The 17,500-nt window shown below is 53.2% G+C and overlaps 2 protein-coding genes across 2 annotated transcripts in view; both read left to right on the top strand.

Moving 5' to 3' along the window:
* itgb5 (integrin, beta 5) overlaps positions 1-7,396 on the top strand; it is a 42,456-nt gene extending 35,060 nt beyond the window's left edge. The window contains exons 12-16 of the mRNA XM_083921834.1: positions 987-1,209; positions 2,927-3,030; positions 3,563-3,682; positions 6,063-6,232; positions 7,085-7,396. Of these exons, the coding sequence (XP_083777960.1) occupies positions 987-1,209; positions 2,927-3,030; positions 3,563-3,682; positions 6,063-6,232; positions 7,085-7,180 (713 nt within the window). The 3' untranslated portion in view covers positions 7,181-7,396. The remainder of the gene's footprint in view (positions 1-986; positions 1,210-2,926; positions 3,031-3,562; positions 3,683-6,062; positions 6,233-7,084) is intronic.
* A 6,199-nt stretch (positions 7,397-13,595) lies between these two features.
* The window catches only part of tnfaip6 (tumor necrosis factor, alpha-induced protein 6), a 10,224-nt gene continuing 6,319 nt past the window's right edge, over positions 13,596-17,500 (top strand). The window contains exons 1-2 of the mRNA XM_083922185.1: positions 13,596-13,728; positions 16,226-16,363. Coding sequence (XP_083778311.1) covers positions 13,629-13,728; positions 16,226-16,363 — 238 coding nt within the window. The 5' untranslated portion in view covers positions 13,596-13,628. The remainder of the gene's footprint in view (positions 13,729-16,225; positions 16,364-17,500) is intronic.

The raw sequence follows: 17,500 nt of genomic DNA on the forward strand, positions 1-17,500 counted from the left end.
TTGCATCTTTTTGTGCTGGTTTTGAGGATTTTTAGCTCGGGGCAGCACGGTGAAGGCATTCAAAGGTCTTTTTTAACCACTAATGCTGCTGAAAATAACAGCAAACCTCTGCAGCAGCATGAGAAGAGTCCCTACACACACAACAAAGGACACACACACACACACACACAGACACACACACACACACACACACACATGAGAAGAGTCCCTACACACACAACAAAGCACCAATGGGCTCCTTCCACTGTAATGGACTTTACTATGAGAGGAGCTGGTACAGGGGCCAGTAGGTAAGTCTTTAAAACACTCTTTAATAAACTCTGGCTTCACTAACTACGCTGATGACGCTCTGGTTTCTTCTCATGCTGCTGCAGAGGTTTGTAGTTATTTTCAGCAGCATTAACGTATAAGAGACGCTCTGCAAAGCCTTTAATATCACGTTTGTGTCGATTGATCCTCTAAAAGACTTTCAGTGTTGGGAGTGTTTTGAGTGTTGGGCGTGTTTTGTGTGTTTTGTGCTCGTCCGGACTCGTCCGACAGTAATCCGATGTCAGAGCAGCTGCACTTCTTTTATGCTCCTCAAACCCGTCGGTGCATGAATGCCCGAGCAGTGGAGTCACCTCAGGACACGTTCCCAGGGTCGGTGCCGTGACTCAGACACGGGACGCTCGTCACGCCAACGCTTGGGAGGGGTGCTGCAGACTCCTAATATGAGCAGGCTGTTCTTCCACTTATGGAAAAGACACAAACTCAGACTGTAATGTTTCCTGTTCCTGTGACAGGGTTCAGGACGTGGTTAAACCCGGCTCTGTGTTGTGACAGGGTTCAGGACGTGGTTAAACCCTGGCTCTGTGTTGTGACCGGGTTCAGGACGTGGTTAAACCCCGGCTCTGTGTTGTGACCGGGTTCAGGACGTGGTTAAACCCCGGCTCTGTGTTGTGACCGGGTTCAGGACGTGGTTAAACCTGTCGTTCTTCCCTCCCCAGGTCACGGAGAGTGTCACTGTGGCGAGTGTAAATGCCACGCCGGTTACGTCGGAGACAACTGTAACTGCTCCACGGAGACGGCGTCCTGCGTGGCGGACGACGGGCAGATGTGCAGCGGCCGAGGGAACTGTGTGTGCGGACGCTGTCAGTGCACGGAGCCGGGCGCCTTCGGAGACACCTGTGAAAAATGCCCCACCTGCCCCGACGCCTGCGGCACCAAGAGGTAGTGTGTGTGTGTGTGTGTGTGTGTGTGTGTGTGTGTGTGTGTGTGTGTGTGTGTGTGTGTGTGTGTGTGTGTGTGTGTGTGTGTGTGTGTGTGTGTGTGTGTGTGTGTGTGTGTGTGTGTGTGTGTGTGTGTGTGTGTGTGTGTGTGTGTGTGTGTGTGTGTGTGTGTGTGTGTGTGTGTGAACAAACAACCAGAGCGCCACAGACGTGTAATGTGTGGCGTGATCATATTCATCGTTATATGATCACGCCACAGCAGTTAGCGAGCAGCGCCTTTAGCTCGGCCATGTTGTGCTAAATGAGTAGTGATGCTAATGCTAACCAGGAACAGGAAGTAGCTCTCACAGGAAGTGAGTCGACGTGTTTTAACCTCTGGAGCGTTCAGGTGCTGCTGCTCTCCTGTGGATCAGAGACACGCTTCACTCTGTAGGGACGCCGTTCTTCTTCTTCTTCTTCTTCTTCTTCTTCTCCTTCTCCTTCTCCTTCTCCTTCTTCTTCTTCCTCTCTGTCTAAAGCCACGTCGCTGCCGCCCACAGGTCAGAGTCAGATCCGTTACTTTATCACATCCACAGGAACGGTCCGTTTCCCTGATTCAGTGAAACAACGGCGTCTCTGCTGATCCTCTCGATGTTTCACGGAGAACTTGATGCTTAATCTCAACACTGATTGGCTGACGCCCGACACGCCTGAAAAGCTCAATATTTTTAACTCACCCGTTGGACGCGTTTGAAGCGACACAGCTAACATCTTGATGAGCAAAACGCCCCTAAAGTCTTGAAGTTGCATCCGTCCCGTTGACTTTGAACGCAGCCCTGTGGCGTCTGACGCTTCTGACGCCCGCCCCCCCCGTGTGAACGCACCTGAAGAGTCGTCTGAGTGCTTCACAAGAACAAAAAGAACATGCACATCATCACACACACACACTCACACACACACACACACACACACACACACACACACACACACACACACCATCATCACTCACACACACAGACAGACACACACACACACACACACATCATCACTCACAGACAGACAGACAGACAGACAGACACACTCACACTCACACACACACACACACACGTGCACGGCTACAGTAGCCATAAACAACAGTGGAGATTCTGTTAAAAATGCAGACAGACATAAAAAGTGAGCGCGGCGCTGAACTCAGCGACCTCCACACACTCGTCCTGACGTTTCCATGAACCGGAGGAATCTGCGTCTGTGATGAGACGCCGGTCAGAGCGAGAGTGTCAGCGTCACAGCCAGAGCTCTGATAACTGATGACGCCGCTCAGCTTACGTCAGTCGTTACTAAGTTATTGAGATAACTGTGGAGACCCTGAAGTGTTTGAACTCAGCGCCAAAGCTCTTTGACCTTTGACCCTTTCAGTGGTGCAGTGAAGAACAGGACACAAGATGCTCTCACGCTACGGTTTAACGACCTTTATGAACGAGTGTGTGTGTGTGTGTGTGTGTGTGTGTCTCTGTGTGTGTGTGTGTGTGTGTGAGTGTGTCTCTGTGTGTGTGTGTCTCTGTGTGCGTGTGTGTGTGTTTGTGTGCGTGTGTGTGCGTGTGTGTGTGTGTGTGTCTCTGTGTGTGTGTGCGTGTGTGTGTGTGTGTGTCTCTGTGTGTGTGTGCGTGTGTGTGGGTGTGTGTGTGTGTGTGTGTGTATATATTTGAAGTGTGTGACTCGTGTTCTCGTTAACCCTGCAGAGATTGCATCGAGTGCAGACTTTTCAACTCAGGACGCCTCGCAGCAGACAACCAGACCTGCCAGCGCCTGTGCAAGGATGAAATCATCACTGTGGAGAGCCTCAGTGAGCACACACACACACACACACACACACACACAGACACACACACACACACACGCACACACACACAGAGACACACGGACACACACACAGAGAGAGAGAGAGAGAGATGCGCACACACACAGACGCACACACGCACACACACACACACACGCAGAGACACACACACACACACACACAGAGAGAGAGATGCACACACACGCACACAGAGAGACAGACACACACGCAGACACGCACACACGCACACACACGCACACACACACACACACACACACACACACACATCTGTAACAGTTTGTCTTCATGACGTTCTTCTTCCTCAGCTGCATATTTGAAACATTCAAACACTGACGAACAGAAACAAGATGCAGCTTCACAAAAGCTAACGTGCTGCTGGACTCACACACACACACACACACACACACACACAGACACACACACACACACACACACACAGACACACACACACACACACACACTCTTTATTTATTTGTGTTATTGTTGTTCTGACGTGTTTCTCTCTCGTCTCCTGCAGAGACGGAGGATCCCGGCGCCGTGCTCTGTCTCTATAAGACCGACGCCGACTGTGTCATGAAGTTCACGTATTCAGAGCACGCCAGCGGCCTCTCCGTGCTCACGGCGCTCAAAGAGCCAGGTGAGTGAGCGCCGGGCGCCACAGGGGCCAGCGTCTGCACCGTCACTGCACCGTCACTGTGTCTGTCTGCACCATCACTGTGTCTGTCTGCACCGTCACTGTGTCTGTCTGCACCGTCACTGTGTCTGCACCGTCACTGTGTCTGTCTGCACCGTCACTGCGTCGTCTGCACCGTCACTGTGTCTGTCTGCACCGTCACTGTGTCTGCACCGTCACTGTGTCTGCACCGTCACTGTGTCTGTCTGCACCGTCACTGCGTCTGTCTGCACCGTCACTGCGTCTGTCTGCACCGTCACTGCGTCTGTCTGCACCGTCACTGCGTCTATCTGCACCGTCACTGCGTCTGTCTGCACCGTCACTGCGTCTGTCTGCACCGTCACTGCGTCTGTCTGCACCGCCACTGCGTCTGTCTGCACCGTCACTGTGTCTGTCTGCACCATCACTGTGTCTGTCTGCACCATCACTGTGTCTGTCTTCACCGTCACTGCGTCTGTCTGCACCGTCACTGTGTCTGTCTGCACCGTCACTGTGTCTGCACCGTCACTGTGTCTGTCTGCACCGTCACTGTGTCTGTCTGCACCGTCACTGTGTCTGTCTGCACCGTCACTGCGTCTGTCTGCACCGTCACTGTGTCTGTCTGCACCGTCACTGTGTCTGTCTGCACCGTCACTGTGTCTGTCTGCACCGTCACTGTGTCTGTCTGCACCGTCACTGTGTCTGCACCGTCACTGCGTCTGTCTGCACCGTCACTGTGTCTGCACCGTCACTGTGTCTGTCTGCACCGTCACTGTGTCTGTCTGCACCGTCACTGTGTCTGTCTGCACCGTCACTGTGTCTGCACCGTCACTGTGTCTGTCTGCACCGTCACTGCGTCTGTCTGCACCGTCACTGCGTCTGTCTGCACCGTCACTGCGTCTGTCTGCACCGTCACTGTGTCTGTCTGCACCGTCACTGTGTCTGTCTGCACCGTCACTGCGTCTGTCTGCACCGTCACTGTGTCTGCACCGTCACTGTGTCTGTCTGCACCGTCACTGCGTCTGTCTGCACCGTCACTGCACCGTCACTGTGTCTGCACCGTCACTGTGTCTGCACCGTCACTGCGTCTGTCTGCACCGTCACTGCGTCTGTCTGCACCGTCACTGCGTCTGTCTGCACCGTCACTGCGTCTGTCTGCACCGTCACTGCGTCTGCACCGTCACTGTGTCTGTCTGCACCGTCACTGTGTCTGCACCGTCACTGTGTCTGTCTGCACCGTCGCTGTGTCTGCACCGTCACTGTGTCTGTCTGCACCGTCACTGTGTCTGTCTGCACCGTCACTGTGTCTGTCTGCACCGTCACTGTGTCTGCACCGTCACTGTGTCTGTCTGCACCGTCACTGTGTCTGTCTGCACCGTCACTGAGTCTGCACCGTCACTGTGACTGTCTGCACCGTCACTGTGTCTGTCTGCACCGTCACTGCGTCTGTCTGCACCGTCACTGCGTCTGTCTGCACCGTCACTGCGTCTGTCTGCACCGTCACTGTGTCTGCACCGTCACTGTGTCTGTCTGCACCGTCACTGCGTCTGTCTGCACCGTCACTGCGTCTGTCTGCACCGTCACTGTGTCTGTCTGCACCGTCACTGTGTCTGCACCGTCACTGTGTCTGTCTGCACCGTCACTGTGTCTGTCTGCACCGTCACTGCGTCTGTCTGCACCGTAACTGTGTCTGTCTGCACCGTCACTGTGTCTGCACCGTCACTGTGTCTGTCTGCACCGTCACTGCGTCTGTCTGCACCGTCACTGCGTCTGTCTGCACCGTCACTGTGTCTGTCTGCACCGTCACTGTGTCTGCACCGTCACTGTGTCTGTCTGCACCGTCACTGCGTCTGTCTGCACCGTCACTGCGTCTGTCTGCACCGTCACTGTGTCTGTCTGCACCGTCACTGCGTCTGTCTGCACCGTCACTGCGTCTGTCTGCACCGTCACTGTGTCTGTCTGCACCGTCACTGCGTCTGTCTGCACCGTCACTGTGTCTGCACCGTCACTGTGTCTGTCTGCACCGTCACTGCGTCTGTCTGCACCGTCACTGCGTCTGTCTGCACCGTCACTGTGTCTGTCTGCACCGTCACTGTGTCTGTCTGCACCGTCACTGCGTCTGTCTGCACCGTCACTGTGTCTGTCTGCACCGTCACTGAAAGACTAAAGATGTTTATCTTCGTCCCGTTTGAGCGTTTTTTCACCTTCACTCGTTTTGTTTCAAATGATTAAAATAAATAAATGAGTTTTTAATAAATGAGTTTTTAATAAATGAATGCGTCTCAGTGAATCTGTGTTCTTTGTTCTTTGTTCTTGATGAAGGTTTAAATAACCTTGTTGTGACTCTGATCTGTCCCGTTGTCAGAGTGCGGCGGCGGCGGCCCCGACGCCATGACCGTGCTGCTGGCGGTGGTCGGCAGCATCCTGCTGGTGGGCGTGGTGCTGCTCGCCGTGTGGAAGCTGGTCATCACCGTTCACGACCGCAGAGAGTTTGCACGCTTCCAGAACGCACGCTCACGAGCCCGATACGAGATGGTGAGAGCCGTCACTTTAGCACACGTTTATGCTCCTAGAGGACACTTTAACACACGTTTATGCACCTAGAGGACACTTTAGCACACGTTTATGCTCCTAGAGGACACTTTAACACACGTTTATGCTCCTAGAGGACACTTTAACACACGTTTATGCTCCTAGAGGACACTTTAGCACACGTTTATGCTCCTAGAGGACACTTTAACACACGTTTATGCTCCTAGAGGACACTTTAGCACACGTTTATGCTCCTAGAGTTCACTTTAACACATGTTTATGCTCCTAGAGGACACTTTAACACACGTTTATGCTCCTAGAGGACACTTTAACACACGTTTATGCTCCTAGAGGACACTTTAGCACACGTTTATGCTCCTAGAGGACACTTTAACACACGTTTATGCTCCTAGAGGACACTTTAACACACGTTTATGCTCCTAGAGGACACTTTAACACATGTTTATGCTCCTAGAGGACACTTTAGCACACGTTTATGCTCCTAGAGGACACTTTAACACACGTTTAGACCCCTAGAGGACACTTTAACACACGTTTAGACCCCTAGAGGACATTTTAGCACACGTTTATGCTCCTAGAGGACACTTTAGCACACGTTTAGACCCCTAGAGGACACTTTAACACACGTTTAGACCCCTAGAGGACATTTTAGCACACGTTTATGCTCCTAGAGGACACTTTAACACACGTTTATGCTCCTAGAGGACACTTTAACACACGTTTATGCTCCTAGAGGACACTTTAACACACGTTTAGACCCCTAGAGGACACTGGTCAGTCTTGTCCAGCGTCTCTTGTCCCGTGCTCTGACTCGTGTCGTGTGTTTCTCTGCAGGCGTCCAACCCTCTGTACAAACAGCCCGTCTCCTCACACTTCGTAGAAACAGATTTCAACACGTACGGGAAGCCCTTTAACGGGGCGCTGCACTGATCCCTGGGCCCGGGGCGCGGCAGGACCGGTCCGACACACCTGAGCAGACCTGCACAGACCTGAACACACCTGAACACACCTGAACACACCTGCAGAGACCTGAACACACCTGCACAGACCTGAACACACCTGAGCAGACCTGTACACACCTGAACACACCTGAACACACCTGGACACACCTGCAGAGACCTGAACACACCTGAACACACCTGCAGAGACCTGGACCAGTCTGAGGACATCCGTGGCCTTTCTTCATCCGTATGCTGGAGGTTGTTCGCAGAGACGTGACGGGAGCAGAGACGTGACGGGAGCAGAGACGTGACGGGAGCAGAGACGTGACGGGAGCAGAGACGTGACGGGAGCAGAGACGTGACAGGAGCAGAGACGTGACGGGAGCAGAGACGTGACGGGAGCAGAGACGTGACGGGAGCAGAGACGTGACAGGAGCAGAGACGTGACGGGAGCAGAGACGTGACGGGAGCAGAGACGTGACGGGAGCAGGAGTGTGAGCGTCAGGGTCGGCGGTGTGTGTTTGCAGGACGTCCGCTTGCATTTGTATATTTTTATAAACACTAAAAACTTTTAGTCTAAACTTTGGATTCACAGGATTTTTAGAAGCTGACGCTGTGACGGCGTCAGCGCGGTACTAACACTCACTAAGCCTGTGTGTGTGTGTGTGTGTGTGTGTGTGTGTGTGTGTGTGTGTGTGTGTGTGTGTGTGTGTGTGTGTGTGTGTGTGTGTGTGTGTGTGTGTGTGTGTGTGTGTGTGTGTGTGTGTGTGTGTGTGTGTGTGTGTGTGTGTGTGTGTGTGTGTGTGTGTGTGTGTGTGTGTGTGTGTGTGTGTGTCTTCAGCTTCTTCTTCCAGGTGAACAAACAAACACTTTCATGTAATTCTGCACAATAAAGAGTTTCTGTCAAAGAGTGTGTGTGTGTTTCATATTTACACACACACACACACAGGCTGCTCCAGTGTTGTGTTTCCTCCTGACTGAACGGAGGCGGAGCTTCAGGTCAGGTCCCCTGTGACCTCGATGACCCGGCTCAGGTGTGAGTTCCGGTGTCGTCCACGACATCACTTCCCTCTCATCGCAGCCTCCTGATCTCTGGATCAGAGTCGTGTGTGTTCTTCCTCCAGAGGCTGAGACGAGCTTTGAGGAGGATCGCTGAGTTCAGGCCCTTCAGCTTTTGCCGGTGCGGACGGACGGACGGACGGACGGCTCGACCCTCGCTCGTCACCAAGAAAGAAGAACGAACGACCTTCACCTGCTCCGGGTGATTGTTTGTTATGCTAGCAGGAGTTAGCACGTGTTGATGTGACATGAGGTGCCTCGCTCCTCTCTCCTGACCTGTGTCATTGTTTTCTTGCTTCATGGTGTTTTTCACTAATGAAGCAAACTACGTCACCATTTAGTCAGACCGACCGGTCGTTGTATTATGCTAGCAGGAGTTAGCACGTGCTGAGACGGTAACAGTGGAGTGAGGGCTCTCGCTCCCCTCTCCTGACCGGTATCATGGTGTAACGCCTGCTGCTGCTCTCATCAGGTGCACTCTGGCCCCGGCCCCCTTCCCCGTTCCTCCCTCTGAGCATCTGAGGGAGCTGCATCCTGGAGAGACTCCCCCCCCCCCCCCCCCCCCCCTCACAGCAGGGGGCCGGACTCTGGCTGCGGTGCAGGATGCAGCAAACTTTGGCCTTGACCACACGCCGACGGTTGAGCCGACAGTCACTTCCCTCATAGTCTCCCTGACGAGGCCCTGAGGCCAGAGTCCAGGTGCCCTCGCCCACATGTCGGGTCACGGATGACCTTCTTAATAAGGCCCGTGGCACGGTGGCACGGACGGGTCGTATTGGCAGTTCACTCTCATCTTCTGCTCGCCCCATCATTGGCATCCCTGCAGCGGGCCGAGTGGACGCATCCACCATCAGCCTCAGTGACGCCTCACTGCAGGCTTCTGCCTTAATGTCGAGGGACCCGGGGCGTTTGATGTCCACTCTCGTTCAGACCCCCCCCCCCACAGGTCTGGCTGGTGGAGGACCCACGGTCCCGGTGGAACCCAGGGAGGTGTTTGGCTCAGCTGCCCTTCAGGCGCTCGAGCGAACGGTCCAGGCCGACCACAGTTCTCTGGCCTTCACAGGGGGGGGGGGGGGGGGTAAAGTTGTTTATATTCACTGATTTGACCTTTTATCATAAAACTGCTGCTGTTTGTTACTTTACTGTTGTTCCTGCATCTCAGCTTTAATCTGGACCTTTATGTTTGCTGCATATTTAAAGGTATATACATGTATACTCTTAAACTCATATATATATATATATCTCTATGTCTGTGTGTACTGCTCTGGTGTGAGGTGCTGCCGCCCGGCTCCTGTCCTCTGGCGCCCTCTGCTGTAAAGAGACGTCGGTGCATTAAAATGAAGCTTTTTGTGGAAAAGTCCAGAACTTTCCTCTGAGACTTGACGCGAACGTGTTGATCCGACTTCTTTAAGTGAGTTTGGATGAAGAACTGTGACTGAGACGAGGACCTGTGTGAGTTTCTGTCTCCTCCTCCTCTTCATCATCAGAGTCTCAGAGGAAACATCCAGAAACGGAAAACAGAGAAAAACAACGAGAATCAAACAAAAACATTAAAACGTGGAAGTGAAGATTTCTGTGTGACGAAAAGTGAACTTAGCATATTGGAAACTTTCTTTGTGTCTCAAAGTCTCGTTCACACGTCGCTCCAAACGCGTGGATGACGATGCTTCGGTCTCGCTGAAGGCGCTCGTTAGCTGAAGCCGCTCGTTAGCTGAAGGCGCCCGTTAGCTGAAGGCGCTCGTTGGCTGAAGGCGCTCGTTAGCTGAAGGCGCTCGTTAGCTGAAGGCGCTCGTTGGCTGAAGGCGCTCGTTGGCTGAAGGCGCTCGTTGGCTGAAGGCGCTCGTTGGCTGAAGGCGCTCGTTGGCTGAAGGCGCCCGTTGGTTGAAGGCGCCCGTTAGCTGAAGGCGCCCGTTGGCTGAAGGCGCCCGTTGGCTGAAGGCGCCCGTTGGCTGAAGGCGCCCGTTAGCTGAAGGCGCCCGTTAGCTGAAGGCGCCCGTTGGCTGAAGGCGCCCGTTAGCTGAAGGCGCTCGTTGGCGGTTGACGCTGTGACGAAACCACTAGGGTCCCTGATGCTAATGCTAATGCTAACCAGTGCTAACTTGGTTCATCTGCTGGTTCAGACACAAGTTCAGCCGACGTGTTCAAACACTTCAATATTTTCAGCTTTGACGAGATTAAAGCGAGATCGCCTCCATGAGCCTAACATGGCGGCCATCTTGGAGTCGCGTCTGTACATCGACGTTGTCTGTGACCCCGTCACGTCTTTATGGATCAGTCCCTGAATGAGCCCGCCCTGACCTCTGACCCCTGACCTCTGACCCCTGACCTCTGACCCCTGACCTCTGACCTCTGCTGTGTTTCCCTCTCAGCTCAGTTCGGTGACGTGTGACGGAGTAAACGTGCAGAAGTTTCTCCAGTTTGAACCCGTCAGCGCCGGTTTATATTATATTATTATTATTATTATTATTATTCTATAATATTCCGTCGGCGTTGCTTTAGAAGGACCCTTCTCTGTCTTTAGAGGCCGTGAGGCGCCGGACGGAGCCGGTCCAGGAGTTGCTGCTGCTCCACTCGTTGAAGCTCTTGTCCCGGGCCTCAGGTGGTGGTGCCGCCCCCTGCAGTTGGCCTGCTCCTACAGGAGCCAGTGGCCGTCCGTCACGGTGCAGGAGGTGCAGTTGGACAGACGGAGGCGGTCCTGAGGCTGGGGCAGCTGTCCGTCAGCTCCATCGTCTCTCCTCCCGTGTCGAAATGCTCGTACAGCCTACATCGTGGAGCTGCCGCTGTGCTGCAGAGGGAGAGGAGCGGGTGTGTGGGTCGATCCTGCAAGACCCTGACAGTGTCTGGTGTTAGGCGCTGCCCTCTAGTGGCCGTAGTGATTAATGCAGGAGCAGAAGAGGAAGTAAGGAGGTAATGAGAGCCCGAACTCTGAGGCTCCTGAGCCCGCCCTGACCTCTGACCCCTGACCTCTGACCCCTGCTGTGTTTCACTCTCAGCTCAGTTTGGTGACGTGTGACGGTTTTGGTTCTTTGGTGTGTTTAAGTGAAACAGAAGAGACTGTTGAGTGACTGTTGAGTGTAAACAACATGGAGGCTTCCACGGATGAGATGAGCAGCTATGGAGCAAGCCGCTCACTAACTCTCACACACACACACACACACACACACACACACACACACACACACACACACACACAGACACACACACACACAAAGGGAAAATCTCCTTACCCACATGTTGTTTCCTTTCTGAGCTTTGCCTCCACGCTGTTAGCACGTCACACGCTGTTAGCACGTCACACGCTGTTAGCACGTCACACGCTGTTAGCACGTCACACGCTGTTAGCACGTCACAGGCTGTTAGCACGTCACACGCTGTTAGCACGTCACACGCTGTTAGCACGTCACACGCTGTTAGCACGTCACACGCTGTTAGGACGTCACACGCTGTTAGCACGTCACACGCTGTTAGCACGTCACACGCTGTTAGCACGTCACACGCTGTTAGCACGTCACACGCTTCACTCACCTGATTGGTTGGTTTGGCCCGTGTGTTGTGACAGACAGATGGTTCATCCAATCAGAAACCAGGATTTTAACCCCGCCCCCAAAGATCTTAAACCAGAGTTCACATGGATCTGCTGAGACCATGAGAGCCTGGAGACTCAACCACCTGGAGTCAGTGGTCCTGTGTGACGTCACACCCTTTCAAAATAAGAGTTCTGGGTCCAAACCAAACAGAACAAGGTCCGAACGTGTGTGTGTGTGTGTGTGTGTGTGTGTGTGTGTGTGTGTGTGTGTGTGTGTGTGTGTGTGTGTGTGTGTGTGTGTGTGTGTGTGTGTGTGTGTGTGTGTGTGTGTGTGTGTGTGTGTGTGTGTGTGTGTGTGTGTGTGTGTGTGTGACTGTGTGTGTGTGTGTGTGTGTGTGTGACTGTGTGTGTGAGTGAGTGTGTGTGTGTGTGTGTGAGACAAAGACACTATTGTCTCCACATCTGGACTCGATGTGTTTGGCGTCGGTCGACCCGAGAATCTGAACAATGAAACAAGAAACGTGGGAGACTCCACTTAAAGCTGCATTCTCTCTAATGTCCAGCAGGAGGAGACTCACTTAAAGCTGCATTCTCTCTAATGTCCAGCAGGAGGAGACTCACTTAAAGCTGCATTCTCTCTAATGTCCACTTAAAGCTGTATTCTCTCTAATGTCCAGCAGCTGTTGCTCCTGACAGACGTGATGTCAGTGACATAAATCACTTTTATTGCTGAGTCATGATGAGACGAGTGACGCTGCGCTGTGATTGGTCGTCCTGTGGAAACGATGATGAACAGAAAGAGACGATGACACGGACTTTTTCGTGCGTGGGTTTGAATTTAGAGAATAAGAAGGTTCCCATCATTTCCACCCAGATGTGTGTGTGTCTGTGTGTGTGTGTGTGAGTGTGTGTGTGTGTGTGTGTGTCTGTGTGTCTGTGTGTCTGTGTGTGTGTGTGTGTCTGTGTGTCTGTGTGTCTGTGTGTGTGTGGTGTGTGTGAGTGTGTGAGTGTGTGAGTGTGTGAGTGTGTGTGTGTGTGTGTGTGCGTGTGCGTGTGCGTGTGCGTGTGCGTGTGTGTGTGAGTGTGTGTGTGCGTGCGTGAGTGTGTGAGTGTGAGTGTGTGTTTTTAACTGTATTTTTCTGCACGACGTCGTTGTTTGACTCAGATTTGTTTCCAACACTGTTCATGTTTGAGCTGCAGACGTCTCCTTTAGTCTCAGCTGAGCCGTGTCCTCTGAGTGTCACTGGTCCTGGACGTCCACACTCAGAGTAATCTTCACAGGAATAAAGTGGAGTCATTAATAACACCTGTGTTTACGCCACTGTGTCATTTACACACTCAAACATAAACGATGTGTTCTCTCTGAGCAAACACTTTATCACACGTTTAGGCTCCTAGAGGACACTTTAGCACACGTTTATGCTCCTAGAGGACACTTTAACACAGGTTTATGCTCCTAGAGGACACTTTAACACACGTTTATGCTCCTAGAGGACACTTTAACACACGTTTATGCTCCTAGAGGACACTTTAACACACGTTTATGCTCCTAGAGGACACTTTAACACACGTTTATGCTCCTAGAGGACACTTTAGCACACGTTTATGCTCCTAGAGGACACTTTAACACACGTTTATGCTCCTAGAGGACACTTTAACACACGTTTAGGCTCCTAGAGGACACTTTTTTGACTGTTCGGACCCCTCCTCTGTCAGGACCCCTCCTCTCTCAGGACCCTCCTCTGTCAGGACCCTCCTCTGTCAGGACCCCCCCCCCCCCCCTGTTTAAAGGCTGGCAGCTCCTGATCCTCCGCAGACCGCAGCAGCGCCCTGAGAGCTGCAGAGCTGCAGGATGCGCCTCTTCTCCCTCCTCTGGACTCTGGGCGTCCTGCTCAAAGAGGCGCAGGCGTGGGGCTTCAAGAATGGGATATTTCATAACTCCATATGGCTGGGTAAATATCCTCCTCCTCCTCCTCCTCCTCCTCCTCCTCCTCCTCCTCTTCTTCTTCTTCCTCCTCTCGTCCAGCTCTGTCTTCACTCAGAGGAAGTTAAACTAAGTGTATTTATAGAATAATGAGGCTCAGACACGTCTCTCTGTGTGTGTGTGTGTGTGTGTGAGCCGCTCTCATTCATCACTGTTGTTCTTTATCTGTATTTGTAGACACACACGCACACACACACACACACACACACACACACACACACACACACACATGCGTGGCGCTGTAGGGGAGAGCGATGTGGGTTGAGCCGGTGTTCATCAGTTGAAGTGTGTCTGAATGTTTCAGGGTGTGAAGCTTCTCTGAGGATCTAAAATCAGGATGTTACACAGAAAGGGCTCCGTTGATCCACGCCAGAGAAGCTTAGAGCAGTTTAACGTCTGCAGGTTTAGTCTGTTTATCAGATGCGATGACGCGTAATAATTATTAATATTCACCTGAAAAATGAGCCTGGACTTCTCACTCGACTCATCGCCTCAGAAAACATTTCCCTCATGAGTTTAAAGGAGTTTCTGTCTTTAGCATTTAGCTTAGCACAGCAACACTGCAGTGGCCGTTAAAAAAAACAAGATGGCGGCGTCCAAAATACCAAAGTCCTGGCTTCAAACGGGCGTCTACAAACCAACGGGAGACGTCACCGTGGAGACGACCTTTTCTGAGACCCTCCAGCAGTTTAGAGCTAACACATGCTAACAGGCTAGCCTTATGTCGTGTGTTCTCCTGGTTCCTGCTCCGTGTGTGAACACAGACGTGTGTTCTCCTGGTTCCTGCTCCGTGTGTGAACACAGACGTGTGTTCTCCTGGTTCCTGCTCCGTGTGTGAACACAGACGTGTGTTCTCCTGGTTCCTGCTCCGTGTGTGAACACAGACGTGTGTTCTCCTGGTTCCTGCTCCGTGTGTGAACACAGACGTGTGTTCTCCTGGTTCCTGCTCCGTGTGTGAACACAGACGTGTGTTCTCCTGGTTCCTGCTCCGTGTGTGAACACAGACGTGTGTTCTCCTGGTTCCTGCTCCGTGTGTGAACACAGACGTGCGTTCTCCTGGTTCCTGCCCCCACGGTTTCAGGTGGTACTGCAGCGTTTGCTCCGTATCTGTACGCATCCGTCAGCTTTCAGGATACGGACAGAAATACGGAGGAGACGGACGCAGAGGACGCACAGAAGGCAGCGTCTGAGTCTGTGGGAGGAGCTAACCAGAGCAGGAAGGAGCTAACCAGAACGGGAAGGAGCTAACCAGAGCAGGAAGGAGCTAACCAGAGCAGGGAGGAGCTAACCAGAGCAGGGAGGAGCTAACCAGAGCAGGGAGGAGCTAACGAGAGCAGGAAGGAGCTAACCAGAGCAGGAAGGAGCTAACCAGAGCCGGGAGGAGCTAACCAGAGCAGGGAGGAGCTAACCAGAGCAGGGAGGAGCTAACCAGAGCAGGGAGGAGCTAACCAGAGCAGGGAGGAGCTAACCAGAGCAGGGAGGAGCTAACCAGAGCAGGGAGGAGCTAACCAGAGCAGGGAGGAGCTAACCAGAGCAGGAAGGAGGCGTGCATTTACAGTGGACCCAGGCTGCGTCTTAGAGCATATCTCTGGACAAAGTAGCACCAAACTGAGGGAGTTACGCTCTCAGACACAAACTAGTTAAACCGTAAAACACGGTGAAACCAGAGGAGAGTTACTCTGAACTTGTGTGGAAGTCGGTGTAAAGCAGGATGTGAGTTCACCAGAGTAACGCTGGTTATTCTGTAAAACACGGGGGGGGGGGGGGGGAGTTACGCTCTAACACTAGTGTAGTGTGGTGTTACCCCAGCTTCCTCTCTGGTTGCCTGTAGAAACAAGGAGCGTCTCAAACCCCCCCCGCTCTCCCCTGCTCCGCGTGTCCTTTCACCTGAGTTTGTTTTTGCGAGCAGAGCGAACCCCCACCCCCCCCCCCCCTCATAAAGGCGCTCTGTGAGGCGTCACGAGCACTGAGGTCGAAGCCAAACTCTGTGTTTATGAGACGAGCTCTGACGTCACCTCACAGACTCCACGTCAGCCCAGAGAAACCTCTTTATCACGACTCACGACTCATGACTCAGCGCTCGGACCGCAGCATTTATGTGTTTACGAGGTTTACGAGCATTTTCTGTTGTTCATGCAGCGTTTATAGAAAGTCAGTGTTACAGTTCAGGTTCAACAGCAGAACCTGAAGCTGAGGCTCATTCTGAGCTGGTGCTCGGTGCTGCACTCATGCGTAAAGGATCAGCAGAGGAGTCCCCACTGAGGGGGCCGAGGCCCAGGGACCAGAGTCGGCCGAGGTGGAGCAGCTATTTCAGTGCTTTACTGCAGAAACACTCATAAATCCCCCAAACACTCAGGTCCTGTTCTGAACCTGCCTGCAGAGAGGTCTGTATCCTGACATGCTGTGAAAGTGTGATCACATGTGTGTGTCACTGACATCCCTGTCCCCCCGTCTCCCCCTCTCAGAACAGGCAGCGGGAGTTTACCACCGGGAGTCCCGTAAAGGGAGGTACCAGCTGACCTTCAAGGAGGCCAAGGCCGTCTGCAAGTACGAGGGGGGGAAGCTCGCCACGCACGCTCAGCTGGAGGCCGCCCGCCAGATAGGTGTGTACTGCCCGTGCACACGCAGAGCTGCTGACGCACCATAACTCATCACACACACAGTCCGCTGGAGCACAGGAGCCTCTGAAGGGGGTCCACATGTGAAACATTCTGATTCATGACTCTGGGCCGGGCTCCAGAGGCCCCCCAAGTGTTTGAAAGCCTGTTAGCAGCGGTTTGGGTGGGAACAGGGGCAGAGCTAGGATCAGAGCTCCGGGGGGCTCGGCCCCTCAGGAGGACCGGGACTCCAGCCAAAGACAGAGAGGTTGAGCAGCAGGTTCACGTGAGCTCCAGGAACAAAAGCTGTGGTTTGGATCAGCACGCTGGAGCTAAGGGAGTCTTTGGATCCTCTCCTGTGACACCAACATCACTGTGTTCTGGGGCTTCAGTGTAACGCCGCCCCCTGCTGGTGTCCTGTGGACCGCAGCAGGTACAGGACCACCGCAGAAGGTCCAGGACCACCGCAGCAGGTCCAGGACCACTGCAGCAGGTCCAGGACCACTGCAGCAGGTCCAGGACCACCGTAGACAGGTCCAGGACCACCGTAGCAGGTCCAGGACCACCGTAGCAGGTCCAGGACCACTGCAGCAGGTCCAGGACCACCGCAGACAGGTCCAGGACCACTGCAGCAGGTCCAGGACCACCGCAGCAGGTCCAGGACCACCGCAGACAGGTCCAGGACCACCGCAGACAGGTCCAGGACCACCGCAGCAGGTCCAGGACCACTGTAGCAGGTTTGTGATCTGGGGCTGACGTCACAGGCGGGCCGGTTCCGTCTCTCTGGGTTTGACGGCTTCATGTGTTTGATGGTGTCTGGATTCATCAGCAGCCGGACGAACGCCTCAGCACCAACATGAAGAAGCCAAATCCTCTGAAAGAGAACGTTTGTGTTTAGGAAGCGTCTAAAGTTACACTCTGACTACAAACCTCTGCAGCAGCAGGAGAAGAAACCAGAGCGTCATCAGCGTAGTGAGTGAAGCCAGAGTTTATTAAAGAGTGTTTTAAAGACTTACCTACTGGCCCCTGTACCAGCTCCTCTCATAGTAAAGTCCATTACAGTGGAAGGAGCCCATTGGTGCTTTGTTGTGTGTGTAGGGACTCTTCTCATGTGTGTGTGTGTGTGTGTGTGTGTGTGTGTGT

The sequence above is a fragment of the Echiichthys vipera genome (assembly GCF_963691815.1).
Source record: "Echiichthys vipera genome assembly, chromosome: 10".
In the NCBI taxonomy this organism is placed as follows: Eukaryota; Metazoa; Chordata; class Actinopteri; order Perciformes; family Trachinidae; genus Echiichthys; species Echiichthys vipera.